Here is a 17,168-nt window from a genome sequence, read left to right on the forward strand (position 1 = left end):
AGCAACTGGATCATTGCTTCGTAATTTGAACAGTATTAATTAAGGCCCCCAGCCTGCAAATACCTACTTGCTTAACTTCAGGCACGTGGATAATCCCTTTGGAGTCATTGGGACTTCTCAGTGCTTCATGTTATTTACACATGCAAATGCATGAAAAAATTGGGACCTAAGTATCACCCGTGAATCTATTCCAGGATATTTAGAATCTAGAAATTTACACAACTTAATGACCCTACTTTTTTGGAATAATAGGGCAGAAGGCCTGCTACCTTAAAACAATTACATCTAAGGAAATAGTCATTTGTTTGGTGGGCTTTGTGTCTTAGAGCAAATAAGTTTTTACCTAATTCACAGATCAGCTAAATCTGAAATAGCATCTAGTCATAGATGAGAGTTGAAGACTTGTCATATATTTATCATCCTGGGACATCACTTTTTAAAAATAAATACCCTTGTGGACTTATCAAACATGTATTTGTAGGGACTGTAGGCATTCCCTTGAACTATTTAGAATTATAAAACCATTCGGACTCATTGAACTTATTTTGTGTGCTTGCAGTGAAAAACAAAATAAAATACCGAGCTAGTGCCTGCATTAAAATACAAAAGACTATTCGTATGTGGCTTTGCAAGAGAAAGCACAAACCACGGTAAGAAGGGAGGGGTTTTATAAGGTTCAAAAACTATTTTTCTAAATGTAGATATTTTTTATGCCTAACTGAATAGTCTTAAGGTGGGGGTGTCAAACAATAACTTATACTAGCAACATTTTTAGAGTGTGGATTTAGCTTTAGCTTTTGCATTCATGCTTATTCATATTGAATGGATGAGTAACACTTATTAGAAAATTAATAGAAATATTATGCAGTATTCTGATTGATCCATTTATAGACCTTTTCTCTCTCAAATAAGGACCAGTAATATAGAATCATAGGACTGGAAGGGACCTCAAGAAATCATGTAGTCCAGTCCCCTGCAATCATGGCAGGACTAAGTATTATCTATTCTAGACCATCCCTGACAGGTATTTGTCTAACCTGCTCTTAAAAATTTCCAGCGATGGAGATTCCACACCACAACTTCCCTAGGCAATTTATTCCAGTGCTTAACCATGCTGACAGTTAGGAAGTTTTTCCTAATGTCCAACTTAAACCTCCTTTGCTGAAATTTAAGCCCCTTGCTTCTTGTCCTATCATCAGAGGTTAAGAAGAATAATTTTTCTCCCTCCTCCTTGTAACAACCTTTTATGTACTTGAAAACTGTTATGTCCCCTCTGTCTTCTCTTTTCCAAATTAAACAAACCCAATTTTTTCAATTTTACTTCATAGGTCACCTTTTCTAGATCTTTAATTATTTTTGTTGCTCTTTTCTGGACTTTCTCCAGTTTGTCCACATTTTTCCTGAAATGTGGCGCCCAGAACTGGACATGATACTCCAGTTGAGGCCAAATAAGCGCAGAGTAGAATGGAAGAATTAGTTCTTGTGTCTTGCTTGCAACATTCCTGTTAGTACATCCCAACATAATGTTTGCTTTTTTTGCAACAGTGTTACACTGTTGACTCATATTTAGCTTGTGATCCACTATGACCCTCAGATCCTTTTCTGCGGTACTCCTTCCTAGGCAGTCATTTCCCATTTTGCATGTGTGTAACTGATTGTTCCTTCCTAAATGGAGTACTTTGCATTTGTCCATATTGAATTTCATCCTGTTTACTTCAGACATTTCTCCAGTTTGTCCAGATCATTTTGAATTTTAATCCTATCCTCCAAAGCGCTTGCAACCCCTCCCGGCTTGGTATCGTCCACAGACTTTAGAAGTGTACTCTCTATGACATTGTCTAAATCATTGATGAAGGTATTGAACAGAACCAGACCCAGAACTGATCCCTGTGGGACCGCACTCGTTATGCCCTTCCAGCATGACTGTGAACCACTTATAACTACTCTCAACAAGCTACCATGTTAGCAGGGAGCACTTACCTATTCTTATTGAAGAAATGAAAGGCTAGTATGGAGGACTTATTACCTAAGGAATGCAACTAAAAAACCCCACCTCCATTTTGAATATTTCTGTCTACAGTTACAGGTATCACTTAAGACTACTATAGCTGAAACGGACATGGTGAAACATTGTTGTCTTTGTTTTCAGTCTGTGTACATTCTGCATTTGATTTCATCTATTTTAAAGTTTTCTCTGGACAGTAATTTTCCTCTTTTATTTGAGTCTTTCACACAATAACAGGAAAGAGAGAAAATCTTTTTTTAAAAAAAATAAGAAAATGTGATTGTAAAACCACAAAAAAGCACAGTTGTACTCCAAATTGCTTCAATTTTTTTTTTAATTTGACTAAATTTCATGCTATTGGTTGTGTTTCTTTTGCTCAATTCAGTCTTTTTAAAGGTGTTATGCTGAAGCCCTTGTACTGCACGGGTGCTGAATTCCTCCTCCAGTTCTTATTAATATGCCTTGACTATGTTGTAGGGATCACCTGTTGGGTAGTTGAGTTTCTGTATGATTCAGGTTCCAGTACTGCTTCAGGTTAAGTAAATGACAAAACTCAATCTTTAACCACTCAGATTTCTCCAATAGTGGTGCCCCTAATAATTTGTTTTTGAGATGTGAACATAGATCCACTAGAGATCACAAATGCATTTCACATTCTGTAGGTCACTTTCTGACCACAGACTTTGGTCACTGCTAATTGGGTTCACTGTATTAATAGAGAAAGGCTTGATGTGCCAGTACTTGTCCTCTGTGCCACGCAATCCCATATGTGTTTGATTTGCAGAGTTACAGGGCTTATCTACATGGTGTGGCAATGTACACAATGGGTGTGTGATTTCTAAAGCACGCTAGCGTGTTGCACATTAGTTGGTCGGTGTGGACCCTGCTGGTGGCCACTAGTGGGATTTAACTTAGAGCTATTTCAAAAAGTACTACGTTAAAGCACATCAGCAGGGTCTACATGCATCACATTAGTATGCTTTAGAAATCCCATCCCTGTAGTGCATGTGACCCCCATTTCAACCTGTATAGACATGCCCATAGTTTAAACAGCAAATTTTAAAAGGGAAAATAAGATTATAAATTAATGTGACTATTTACTGATACTTAAAAATATTAATCACCTACTTCACAAAAACATCTTAAAAGATAGTGCTCTTTTTTTTTTGTATTCACAGCATTGATGGCCTTGTAAAAGTGCGTACACTGAAAAAGAGACTTGATAAATTTAATGAAGTTGTAAGTGCTCTGAAAGAGGGAAAACCAGAGATGAGCAAGCAGATCCGGGATCTGGAATTATCTATTGATGCTTTGATGGCCAAGATTAAGGTATAACATAACAATAGAACTTTTGAGATGGTTTTTAACTTCGTCTGATATAGAAGACCAAAGGCTTTATAGTTAGCATTTAATCCAGAGTTTTTAATATAAGTGCCTTAAATTAGGTTCCTAAATTCATGTTTAGGCATCTAAATAAAGAGGCTTGATTTTAAGAGATGTTGAGCACTACCAAATCCCCTTAAATTTAGTTGAGCGCTCAGCATGACTAAAAGTAAGGCTGCTTATTTGGCACCTAAATCGATATTTAGGCACCCTAACGCTAAGCATCCAAGTTTGAAAATTTGATTTTAATGCATATTGTGGTGGATGTGGCCACCCTTTTGATATTGTCAGATAAACATATTAAATAAGCTTCCTCTAGTGGCTGCAAAATATGGTGCTTAGAATAATGTAGAGTAGCAATGTTTTAAATTAATTGGGGTTTTGGTGTTACCTTAATTGCTTAGTAGAACATGGTGCTTAAGAGGTTTTGCATAACTATCAAGTGAAAGAAGATTACCACAAGGCCAACAATGTTATCTAAAAAAACTAAATGTTTTTTTTTTGCTTCTCAGTGAGCTCATGTGTTGGTTTTGAAAATGCTTCCTGAAGAGGTTTATGTGTGATATCTGACTGAAAACTTCTGGGAATAGCAGGTTTAGCTGAGAAGAATGAAAAGACTGAGCGCTAGGAATAACTTAAGGAGACTGTCTTTAATGTTTGGTTCTACTGAAGCACTGCAAAAACTCGGATTTTAGTCTTATATGGCGGTCCCATATAAGGGGGTTGTTAATAGAAAGTCAAAGCAAAATTTAAAGATTATCTCCCAGTGGGATTCAGGGCTGATTTAAATGCAGAGGTATGTGTGCGTGCAAGGGCAAGGGTTGGGGAATGGGGTCGAGTCATAGGTGCTGAAACTGGGGGTGTTGCCATTTGGTTCAATGGCTCTCAGCATCCCCACTATACAAATTGTTCCAGCACCTCTGGGTCCAGTCAGTGCTGCACATGAGAGGGGCCAGAATGCATGTACCAGAATTGCTGTCAGACGCTGTTCTGGCTCCCAAAATAAATGCTGGAATGGTGTGTCAGCACGTTCTGGCCAGTCTCAAGCTCTGGGCCCAGGACCACTGCCTCTTGGCACTGTTTCTGCTGGGGGGGAGAAGACATTTATTACTGACCCTCCAAGTAAGAGGCAGAACCTTTATGGTGTGTCTAGGACCCAGACTGTTTGAATTCATCCCTGAAGATATGTTTGAGTTCTTCACTATACTATAATAGGGTATTAAAGAAAGGTCTCAGATACCAATGAAGAATAACTCTATGGCCACAGACGAATTCACTTTGTTTTTCAGGAGCACTTACACTTGTACCATGAGTGAGACATATTCATGTTTCTCTGTCCCTCTGCTCTTCCTGTGTACTGTATTCTTGTGACCCAGCAGATGAAATATGCAGAATTTTTCATATTAATTTACTTCCAATAAAATGGCTCTTGGCATTTTAATCCCCCCCCCCATTACAAAAGCAGACCAGGCAGCTAGAATGAAGGAATATTGAGACTGATGCACACTGAAAGAAACCCAACATATTAGACTTCATTGTGAATGGTTCTCCTGTCTAGGAAGATGACATTTTAGCAATGGTCCCATTGCAGTGGGATAGTATCTTTTTTTTTTTTTTACATTTGAAATCCCAGTTAAAAAGACACAGAAGGTTTTACCACAGAGCAGGTCAAATTTTGACCTTAGTCAACCTTTACAGCGCCCGTTTAAAAAAAATAATAGTCATGTGAAAAAGATGAATCATCTACTATGCACGGAACACAAGACTTCTGCGGAGACAAGTTTCATGACTGTTTGTTTGCATTAATCAATGTGAAAAGGGGAAGACAGTGAAGCAGGAATGAAATAAAAGTGAAGTTATCAAACATTTTTCAAAAGCTTAAAAAAAGGTAATGGGGACCATTGTCTTGTCCAATTAAAGCATTTGCATCATATTAAGGTCGTTTAAAATACTGGTGTGTTTGTTTCTTTAAATGTTGGCGACTAGTAAAAATACCATACAACGATATGAGTGCCAGGGTAACAAAAGGTGTAGAACCATCCACTGTGTTGCCATATGATTAGTATTGTATGTAACTGATCAGGAATTAAGCAGCTATAACACAGAATCCACCCCAAGAAACAGACCTACCAAGTAAGGAGCTAATTGCCATCCTTCATCCTTGAATTTTAAAGCATGAATATCTTTCTTAAGGGAGTAAGGGTTGAAAAGGGATGACATGCTTCAAAGAAGGAAGGTCCTAGCCAGTCCTCAGCTGTAAGGATGATGGTTATTTGTGGTTTAAAGTGACAAGTGAGACAAAATAGTGGATCTTCAGTATTTTGGAAAGGAGGTGGAGAACTCCTTATTGTGCTCCCCCAAAACAAAACAAAAATGCAAATGTAATGTACCTGTAATGCACTTTTATGGGGCTTTATATTTTTTAATACAGTACAAGCATTAATGAATATTATCCCCTATATTTCTTGTTTTATTTTCCAGGCCATTGTCATGACTAGGGAACAGATACAGAAAGAGTATGATGCTCTAGTTAAGAGCTCAGAGCGGCTTCTTAGTGAGCTACAGAAAAAGAAGCAGCAAGAGGAGGAAGCGGAGAGGCTGCGACGCATCCAGGAGGAAATGGAAAGAGAAAGGAAAAGACGTGAAGAGGAGGAGCAACGTCGCAGAAAGGAAGAGGAGGAAAGGCGACTGTGAGTGTTGAATTACATAATCAGTTCTTGATTCAAAAGCAAACAAATGACAGTCTGACCAATTTGTTGTTAATATTAAAGTAGCACCTATAGGCCCTGATTCAGTTTGGGGCCCACTTGTGCTAAGTGTTGTACAGACATGGTCCCTGCCCCGAAGAGCTTACAGTCTAAATGTAGACAAGATAGACAAATGGAGGAGAGAAAACTAGAGCCAGAGAGAGGTGAAGTGACACCTCCGGCACATCTGGGAATAAAAGGTCTCCTGAGCCCCAGTCCAAAGCCCTGTCCATTGGACTGCTCTGCCTCTCAAGTTGCTATTTAGATTTATGTAAGATGCCTAGAATCGTAGGAATGGAAGGGACTTCGAGAGGTCATCTAGTCCAGTCCCCTGCACTCATGGCAGGACTAAGTATTATCTAGACCTTCCCTGACAGATGTTTGTCTGACCTGCTCCTAAAAATCTCCAGAGATGGAGATTCCTCCCTGGGCAGTTTATTTCCATGCTTGTATGTTTCTCATTCATTTATGTTCTGTTATAATTTACGTAATTATCAAAAGCTTTCTCTTGTTTTTATTTCTTGTATTAGAAAAGCTGAGATTGAGGCAAAGAGAAAACAGGAAGAAGAAGAGAGGAAGAAGAGGGAAGAGGAAGAAAAACGTATTCAGGTAACATTTTAATTAAACTTTCCTGATCTTTCATTTAAATCATCCTGTTACTCTCTTTGAGCGAGTAAGTCTAGAGGTTCTGTTCCCAAGATAATAAAACAGTGTTGTGGTTGCCATAGTTAATATAAGCATTGACAAAAACAAATGGTGGAATTATAGTTAGATAATTTAGTAACTGTAGAAGTGGGGAAGAGAGAGAAATTAATAGTGATTGGTAAGAAAAAAACAACAACATTTTCCAGGTAGGATTACAAGTGTGTGTGAATGAGAAGCCGAGAGAGAGAGGTTGTTCTAGATGGCAGGAGCTGCAGCATAGGGTTTTGTGCAAACAGTGTCCAGTTTGTATGGAACAGCATCGAGGAAAGCCGTGACAGATGAAATGATAAAGAGAAGCTGAGGCTATTTACGTAAGCTGAGCATGAACAAGTCCATGGAAGTTCTTAAAAACAGAAGGAAATATTAAATAGAGTCCTCAAATTCATGGGGACTTGTTAGCATTGTTTGTAGATGTGACTGAATGCAGATGGTGAGCAGAGTCAGAAGGTGCCATTTTAACAATCGCTCCTTAGTACACCTCATCTCTAAAGGCAGATGTGAAATGACTGTGTGGGAGGAAAACTAGAAAAAAACAAGGGCTGAATCTTTTAATTAAAGGACAGGTCGAGGCAGTGCTGCCACCAAGGTATGAGAACAAGGGATATGATGGGCAGGAGTAGAACTGAGACAGAAAGGAACTGGAAATGTTCTTGTAGCTATAGAGTTTGTAGCACAGTGGCTTGTGCTTCCCCCCAGGGTAAAGGAAAATGAGGGAGCGGGAGTCGTCAGCAGAACTGTTGTTAGTTACACTGAGGAGAGCATTTTGCATATGATTAAACCAGAATCAAGACTGAAATGAATCAATATTGTTACAAAACGAGATTGAATTGATAACAGGAGTCTGCACACACACACTCTCCTTCTCTCTCTGCCTCACTGACACACACTCACATCCCCCCCCCAGTAGCTCGAAAAGGGAAAAGTGTAAATTAGCTTAAATTCTATGAATTATCAGATTTGACTGTCCTAATGGTGTATTTTCTATAAATAATGTAATGTAGTAGTATGTTACCTAACCATACACCAGTGCTACTAAATCTTGTCTGCGAAGTGAAGTTAGACTGACCCTCCCCCCTTTTTTGCTTTTTCTTATATAGTTCTCTACATGGTGGGTTCCAACATGAGAATTATTGAAGTTCTGATATACTTACCACATAAGTGTCACAGTTCAATGAAATATGATCATGTAATTACAAAAACACTATTGCAATCCATGATATGTAACTGGTTAAATTAAGTTTATTTTGTAAATTTTAACTCTGCATATCATGGTTTTAATTTTAAAATATTGACCTAATGAGGCATTAAGATAATTTTGTCCATTGAAGTAGCTATATACAGTAGCTGAAGAAGAAAAATACTTCCCTGTAGCAAAGTGTCATATTTTCCAGCTGGGATTTAATGAGAAGTCTATTATTTACAGCTGTGACATCTGACTTCAAATTGTTTAAAAAAATAAAAATATCTTAATTTAAAAGTCATATGTCATAGCTTTGTTAAATTTCCCTAGAGTTAAATGAGATAGACATAGACATATATATATATATATATATGTCTAGCAAGAAATATTATAATTATATATATATATGCTAGTTGGAGATAGGATTTTTTTGCTTTGACATTATACCTATTTCTCTATATAAGCATAATGCTGTTGATATAAATGAATATTTAGAGTTTTTGTAATTTAGAAGTAATCAAATCCCAGAACAACTTTTACAGTAAAACAAGCTTGTAAAAGAGCAAGCCTGCTGTAGAATGATTGACAGAATTGCCACTGATATCACAATCTCATCTACCTTCCCACCCCCCTTTGCTTTCCTGCTGTTCATAAGACTGTTAATCAAACGAAGAACATGTAATGCATGCAAATTCCTTTGTTAATTTTGGAGTTCTTCAGGAAGCTGTCTCAGTCACTTCTTATACTTTCCTGAGTCCTAGAACCATTTAAATGTGTTAAATATTTGATTCTCACATACACACCAACCATAGATCCCTGTTCTATTTGTTCCACATAGGAAGCATATTTTTTCCTCACTATTGACTGTAGGTTACAGAACGATTCTCTAATGTTTCTTGTCATTGTATCAGTCTCTACTTATGCGCATTCTCTTAAATGGTTATAAACAATAGTTATATATTTCCAATCCATTGCTTCAGCAGTCAGTATTAAGAACAAGTAATGGCGAGGACTAGAAATATCCAGTCTCTCTGAGGACGTCCAAGTGAAGATGCTGGCCTTTGCCTTTTGATAGTCTCCTTGACTTTTTAAAGCTCATTCCCAAAATCATGTTTCAGTCGTCAGTTCTGCACAGAGAGGGCATCAGATTTGCACTACTAAAAGCCATACCAACAGCTACAGTCAGGCTATATCAATGCAGATAGCAATCCTAACATAAACATAGAGAGTTCCAGGATGCTTACAGCTATCAAGGGGGACAGAACTCTCCTGGAAGATATCTTTTAGTTGCAAATATATCATCCAGATGGATAGATGCAATCCAGATCCAACTCCATCCTCCTAGATTCATGAAGACAGTGATGTTTTTCTCATCCTAAATTAAGAACATAAGAATGGCCATACTGGGTCAGACCAAAGGTCCATCTAGCCCAGTATCCTGTCTTCCAACAGTGGCCAATGCCACCAGGTGCTTCAGAGGGAATGAACAGAACAAGTGATCCATCCCCTGTCACCCATTCCCAGCTTCAGGCAAACAGAGGCTTATAGCCATTGATGGACCTATCCTCCATGAATTTATCTAGTTCTTTTTTGAACCCTGTTATAGTCTTGGCCTTCACAACATCCTCTGGCAAAGAGTTCCACCGACTGACTGTACATTGTGTGAAGAAATACTTCCTTTTGTTTGTTTTAAACCTGCTGCCTGTTAATTTCATTTGGTGATCCCTAGTTCTTATGTTATGAGAAGGGGTAAATAACACTTCCGTATTTACTTTCTCCACACCAGTTATGATTTTATAGACCTCTATCACATCCCCCCCTTAGTCATCTCTTTTCCAAGCTGAAGAATCATAGAATATTAGGGTTGGAAGGGACCTCAGGAGGTCATCTAGTCCAAGCCCCTGCTCAAAGCAGGACCAATCCCCAATTAAATCATCCCAGGCAGGGCTTTGTCAAGCCTGACCTTAAAAGAGTTCCAGTCTTATTAATCTCTCCTCATATGGAAGCTTTTCCATACACTAATCATTTTTGTTGCCCTTTTTCCAATTCCGATATATCTTTTTTGAGATGGGGCAACCACATCTGCACGCAGTATTCAAGATGTGGGCGTACCCTGGATTTATATAGAGGCAACATGATATTTTCTGTCTTTTTATGTATTCCTTTCCTAATGATTCACAACATTGTTAGCTTTTTTGACTACATTGAGGGGATGTTTTCAGAGAACTATCCATGATGACTCCAAGATCTTTCTTGAGTGGTAACAGCTAATTTAGACTCCATCGTTTTATATGTATACTTGGGATTATATTTTCCGGTGTGCATTACTTTGCTATTATCAACACTGATAATCTAGGTTTCAGAGTAGCAGCCATGTTAGCCTGTATTTGCAAAAAGAAAAGGAGTACTTGTGGCACCTTAGAGACTAACCAATTTATTTGAGTATAAGCTTTCGTGAGCTACAGCATCCGATGAAGTGAGCTGTAGCTCATGAAAGTTTATGCTCAAATAAATTGGTTAGTCTCTAAGGTGCCACAAGTACTCCTTTTCTTTTTACTGATAATCTAGGCTTTTTTACTGTTTAAAATTTTCTCCCAGGGTGATGTTAGAATTCTCTGAATCAGAACATCACCTTTTTGTTCTTTTTTTCTGAAATCTTGGGAGCTGCCAGCTGGGAAAGTAGCCACCAAGAACATGTTGTCTCTGTCCTGCCAGAAGCTGGGTGTATTTTCAGCTGTACTGGGGCTGCAGGGAGAGACCCAGTGATGTCAGCAGAGTGCTTTAAACTCTGTCCACTGTGAATGATGATTTCTTCCAAACTCTTCCCTCACTGCTAACTTGCTATCCCTGTGCTGCCATCTTTGCTTTACCTGCCTCTCATGGTCTTCTCCATCCCGCCTCACAGTACTGTGACCCTTCTTTGCCCCCGTTTACTCCTCCCCTTCACTCACCTTGACCCACATAGTAGTAGTAAACAAAAGCGTGGAACTAGCATGACACACATAACAAAGAGGTATCTCTGCTTGAATTGTAAAAGGGAGCTCAACATTTACTGATGGTGCTGGAACCAGTGTCGCTATCAAAATAATAAATACTGCCAGACTACATAAATTTAAAAAGACCTATTAGTTGCAATTTGGTTGAATCCAAGCCCTTTTTTTTCAAGATTATCCCAGATGCTCAAAGTCAAGGAATAAATAATTTCTGTTCAGAGGTAGTTTATATGGATTAAATTGTATCCATTGAGGAAGCAAGTGTCCCACTGCTAGAAGGATTTAAGAATTGGTCAGCTAGTACGATGATTGTCTTTGTGGCTTGCATATGTTGTATTTCTGGGTCTGAAATTTGTAGGTCTGCAATGTGCAGTACGTCTTACACTTCTACTCAGTTCCAATCACTCTGTTCTGGGTCTATCACAGATGCCCAATTCAGGAGGGCATTTCTTTGGTCTATGTAAAGTTAATTACTCATTTCTCCTTCTGTTTATTGCTACTACTAGCTAATCTAAAGTAGGACTCTACAGAAGCTAGTCTGTGCAGGAGAAAGGATGACTACTTAGCAGTTAAGGATGTTAGACGGCATTGCTGGACTTGCCCTCCATCACCATCTCTTTGAAGTCTTAGTCTATATTTTTGACTGGTGGAGAGGAACTGATGAAAGTTGGGTCGTGGAACTTTGCTCACTTTGGGTAACATGCTCAGATTACATTTGATATGCACGCATGACCCCAGTGGTTAAAAATGGACTTGTGAGAAAGAGCAAACTGTTCCTAAGATAGGTTTCAGAGTAGCAGCCGTGTTAGTCTGTATCCGCAAAAAGAAAAGGAGTACTTGTGGCACCTTAGAGACTAACCAATTTATTTGAGCATAAGCTTTCGTGAGCTACAGCTCACTTCATTGGATGCAGCTGTAACTCACGAAAGCTTATACTCAAATAAATTGGTTAGTCTCTAATGTTCCTAAGATGTTGCTCTACAGAAGCAATAAGTTTGGATCCCGTACCTTTAAATTTAAATTGGTAGAGTTTTGCCATTGACTTCAATGAAAGCAGAATCAGGCTCTTAGAGATTGCCAGTAGTTTTCTTGATACCCTCCCTGATGGACCTTAAACAAACATGCAGGAGAATATTTGTAAATGAATTAGTAAAAACAGTGTTCATTGCCAAAGTCTTATAGAATACTCTAAATAGATAAAATGCAGGAATGTTACCTTGAGTGCTACATAGCATCTGAGCTTTGACTCCATAAACTCTTCTTGTCTGGCTCTCATGCCTTATAGAATTGTGAGGAGACCTTCATGTGTTTTATAGGTGGAATAATTGTCTCACCTTTTGAATTATGAGGCTGTAATTCAGTCAATGGGCTCAAATGGTTTGCTAAACCATGTTGGGAATGAAGCTGCAATTGAAACTGTTGCTTCCTAATGTATCTCTTGATTTACATGTGTCAGAAAACTATCCCTGTGTCTTTACTGTTTCCACTGCTACCACTGTCTCTCCTCATTCATACTTCCTGCTATTACCTCTTCCTTCCCAATCATCTGTAACTACCACTTGAGCAGTTTTCCCAGCTGTTCCAGTGGCTCCCCTTTGATCACTGAAGGTATCCTTTCGCTAGCTGAAAGGATAACTTGCTCTTCAGTCACACTGGTGATGTGACAGCTTTGAGCTATCAGAGAATTTTGCACGCAGAATAATGCACTTAATTCTGAAAATCACGTATTTATAGTTGGTTTTGTTTTTTTAAATTCACCTTTGTAAGATTATCACTTACCTAGTTGTTTACCGTTGTTGTAGTGGTGGGTGGGTGAATATAAAGCATTTATTAAAAACATACGTTTTTACTATGCAGGCTGAAATTGAGGCACAGCTAGCTAGAGAGCGTGAAGAGACGACCCAACAACAGGCAGTCCTTGAACAGGAACGTCGTGACCGTGAGCTTGCGATGAGAATTGCACAGAGCGAAGCAGAGCTCATCAGTGATGAGGCTCAACTTGATTTAGGATTGCGAAGGTATGGTCATTTATTACTCTTACTTTACTTTCAAAATTTTTCATTTACAGATCCTATTATTATAAAATACCGAGATCTTGTGTTTTTAATGAAGAAATAAAAGTAAAATAGGACTTTTACTATTGCAAACCAATATATTGGAGTATTTTATTTTCCAAATGACGCTATCAAATTTGTTGAAAAATCGCTTATTCAATTTGCAATGTGCATATGAAATCCCTCTTTTGGCACTGGCTAAGTAGCTGTATGATATTTGAGCAAGTGAGGGGTACCTCAGTCTTTGGACAGTCCCAAAGTTTCTATCACCTGGGCTAATTTCACGGTTCTGCTATCAGGCACCTGACTGTTCCTCCTGGTGTGCTAAAGAATAAAGCTACTTTGTGGTGCCTCCAGCGAGACAAGGGGTTAACCACACAAAGGCAGTTAACACGCTGCACTTAAACACAAATATGAAACTTACACAAGCAGACAAATTAAAAATAATAGCTATAAACTTTTATATAGGGATTTGATTGAAGGGACATACAATCTATAAGAATATTGAACGATTAAAATGATTTTAGTTTTATTAATAATACTTTTGAATTACTAAAAACTATGCCAGCAATCACAATAGGTCACGTGACCACACACTCCATAAACCCAAAAGTTTCTCCCCCGTCAGTTTTGTCTGTCCCTCATGTCTCTGGTATGCAGCTGGTGCAGTGGAGACGCGTTGCAAGCCTGTAAGGATATGTCGTTATACACACACTTTATTATACTGGCAACTGAGCAGGTCTTGATGATCCAGACAGATGAAAGTCCTTTTGCAGATAGAAGTGCCATAATGATACAATATTAAACCCTAGCTAACTGTCTAACTATAATACAGGGTACTCATTCAGGTTTCTCTTCTGGCTGTGTGGTCAGGAGACTGGTGCAAGCAAGCAGGGCCTCATAAAATATCAGGGTTGAAAGGGACCACAGGAGGTCATCTAGTCCAACCCCCTGCTCAAAGCAGGACCAATCCCCAACTAAATCATCCCAGCCAGGGCTTTGTCAAGCCTGACCTTAAAAACCTCTTAAGGAAGGAGATTCCACCACCTCCCTAGGTAACGCATTCCAGTGCTTCACCACCCTCATAGTGAAAAAGTTTTTCCTAGTATCCAACCTAAACCTCCCCCACTGCAACTTGAGACCATTACTCCTTTTTCTGTAATCAGCTACCACTGAGAACAGTCTAGATCCATCCTCTTTGGAACCCCCTTTCAGGTAGTTGAAAGCAGCTATCAAAACCCCCTTATTCTTCTCTTCTGCAGACTAAACAACCCCAGTTCCCTCAGCCTCTCCGCATAAGTCATGTGTTCCAGTCCCCTAATCATTTTTGTTGCCCTCCGCTGGACGCTTTCCAATTTTTCCACATCCTTCTTGTAGTGTGGGGCCCAAAACTGGACACAGTACTCCAGATGAGGCCTCGCCAATGTCGAATAGAGGGGAACGATCGTGTCCCTCCATCTGCTGGCAATGCCCCTACTTATACATCCCAAAATGCCATTCGCCTTCGTGGCAACAAGGGCACACTGACTCATATCCAGCTTCTCGTCCACTGTAACCCCTAGGTCCTTTTCTGCACAACTGCTGCCTAGCCTAGTCTGTCCCTAGTCTGTAGCGGTGCGTGGGATTCTTCTGTCCTAAGTGCAGGACTCTGCACTTGTCCTTGTTGAACCTCATCAGATTTCTTTTGGCCCAATCCTCTTAATTTGTCAAGGTCCCTCTGTATCCTAACCCTACCCTCCAGTGTATCTACCTCTCCTTGAGGATTGCTGGATAGACACGATCTATCTGCTCCCTTCTGGAACTATGCCAGCAGTTTTTAGAGATTGGACCCCATGGGCCCAGGGGCCAGTAGATTAGGTCTCTATATCCAAAGTCCAGAGTCTGATAAGGGCTGGCTACATGGCAAGCAGGCTGCAGATAGTGGCAGGAGAGATGGGCTGTCTCCTGTGCTCACAGGCAGGTTGCAGGAGGAACGGATTGTCCCCCCTGAGGCTTTTCGGCAGGCTGAGGGGAAAGATAGGCCGGTTGCTAGGCCTGGAAGTGCTACAATCAGGCCAGGTGCAGGGGCCTGGAAGTGCTGTGTGGGAAGGCTGTAGTGAGTCCACCTTTCTCCTCCACTCCCCAGCTGATCTCTGCCACGTGGAGGGAAAGGAAGGCTATATATACCCTTCCTGGGGCATCTAGGGCCTTGCACAGGGTCAGAGAATGCTTGCTGTGCTGCTTGGCTGTCTTCTGCTCTCTAATTGGGTGCTGGTGACTGCTGTTGTCTCCCTTCTTCCCATTGGTTTGGGGGAGGAGGGTTTCTGGGGTGAGTGGGGGGTTGCGCTCCCCGCCCCTTCAGCTGCTGGTGTGAAGTCAACAGCACAGGACTCGGTGTCATCAATCCCATGGGGGCCCACAAGGTGTGTGTCTTCCCGTCGGGCACTGCCCCCTTGCTAAGGTGGGTGGTGGCTACAATAGAAATGTACGGCTGGGAGGAACCTAGTTCAATATCTCCTCCTGAGGCAGGATAAAGTATACTTAGACCATTCCTGACAGGTGTTTGTCTGACCTGTTCTTAGAAACCTCCAAAGATGGGGATTCCACAACCTCTCTTGGTACCTTTTTCCAGTGCTTGACTATGCTCATAGTTAGAAAGCATTTCCAGATATCTAACCTGAATCTCCCTTGCATTTGTGCATTAATATGACCAGTTCTGTAGGAAACTGCCTTGGTGGAAAAACAATATTTTTCTCACATTTTATTAATTATAGTAGGGATGGCAGCCAATTTCAGTCTTGATTATACAGTCCAATGAGATTAGAAACTCGGATATCACCAGTGTAATGCAGTGTTTGCGCTTTCTGGTACTTACATGCTCCCAGTAGCATAACATAAATTCATTTATTGAAAAAAAAAAAAAAAAAAAACCCTACCTAGAAGGAAATAGTAGTTCTTCTGTATCTTAACTGGCAAATATAGAATTGGAAATGCATGCATTTAACCTTAACAGAATTAAAAAGCCTATATCAACTGACCTTGTAGGTACGCTATTAAAAGATATAGACCCTCCAAATGCAAAGATTTTTTTAGATAATGTCACAGCATTTGCTTTGTCACTGATATTATGTTGTCTTTCATGTAATTTTATAGGGTATTTACTAATAAACTAGTTAATAAATTTTAGACAGCTGACATACATATAACTGATGTATTTTCCACTTGGCTTCCTGTGAGACTGGGCCCTATTCATCTGTTCTTCATTGTGTGTTGAATGCTTTTTTCCCTATGTGACTTGTGGTTACAAAATTCAGTTTAGGGAATCCTGTTCTCCAGATCTTAATTTTACACATAGAAGAACAATACAAGTACTCTTTTTCATAACATTTCACAGAGGTTGCCACTAAAAAGTCAACATTTACTAACAATCACCATACAATAGTTATCTCAGACACTGTTTGGTGTCTGTTGATAAATGTTGATGTTTTAACAGCAACCACTGTAACTTGCAGATGGAAATTCAAGTGTGATACCTTATTTACACAGGCAGAGTTCTGGAAGCTTTCACTTGCTCCCTTTTCTTTAGTTTCCTGTACAAGCTATGCTATTTTTATCAGTGTCTCTCAAATCAAAGAGCAACTTTTCAAAACCATGTGTAGGAATGCAAAATGAGTAAATTAAGGTATGCAGCTCTACATGATGATAATGAGGGCAAGTTTGTGGCAGACAGATCAACTTCTGTAGGTTTGAATCAATAATAGATCTTATTCTTCAAAGTGCTTCCATTTCCCTGACTTTCTCTTAACCTGTGAGGGTGAAGAATGAGGTTTAGGTTTATGGTCCCAATTGGATATTCTATATACATATAATTGTTTTGAGGAGGTTTAGGGCCTTCCGGAGCTCTGCTTGAGGATTTGCTTTTAGATGACAGACCAAGATACATGGTTCCCAGGAAAGGAAGAAGCAACCAGGCCAGTGAAGCTTTTCAACAGCTGAGGGGAAGAAGTAGAGCTGCACCAGAGGCACCTAGAAATGCTGGGTTCAAGGGAAGGATCTGAGCAACCCCTCTATTTTTAAAGTCCTTACATTAAATAGGGAAGTGGGGTGGGATATACGAGAGGC

General features: G+C 39.7%; 1 protein-coding gene across 9 annotated transcripts in view; it reads left to right on the forward strand.

Moving 5' to 3' along the window:
* MYO6 (myosin VI) overlaps positions 1-17,168 on the forward strand; it is a 177,170-nt gene that overhangs the window by 132,912 nt on the left and 27,090 nt on the right. For all 9 annotated transcript variants that reach the window (XM_048845884.2, XM_048845886.2, XM_048845888.2 and 6 more), the window contains exons 24-28: positions 560-650; positions 3,184-3,334; positions 5,870-6,078; positions 6,666-6,744; positions 12,871-13,031. In XM_048845884.2, the coding sequence (XP_048701841.2) occupies positions 560-650; positions 3,184-3,334; positions 5,870-6,078; positions 6,666-6,744; positions 12,871-13,031 (691 nt within the window). The remainder of the gene's footprint in view (positions 1-559; positions 651-3,183; positions 3,335-5,869; positions 6,079-6,665; positions 6,745-12,870; positions 13,032-17,168) is intronic.

The sequence above is a fragment of the Caretta caretta genome, chromosome 3 (genome assembly GCF_965140235.1).
Source record: "Caretta caretta isolate rCarCar2 chromosome 3, rCarCar1.hap1, whole genome shotgun sequence".
Lineage (NCBI taxonomy): Eukaryota > Metazoa > Chordata > Testudines > Cheloniidae > Caretta > Caretta caretta.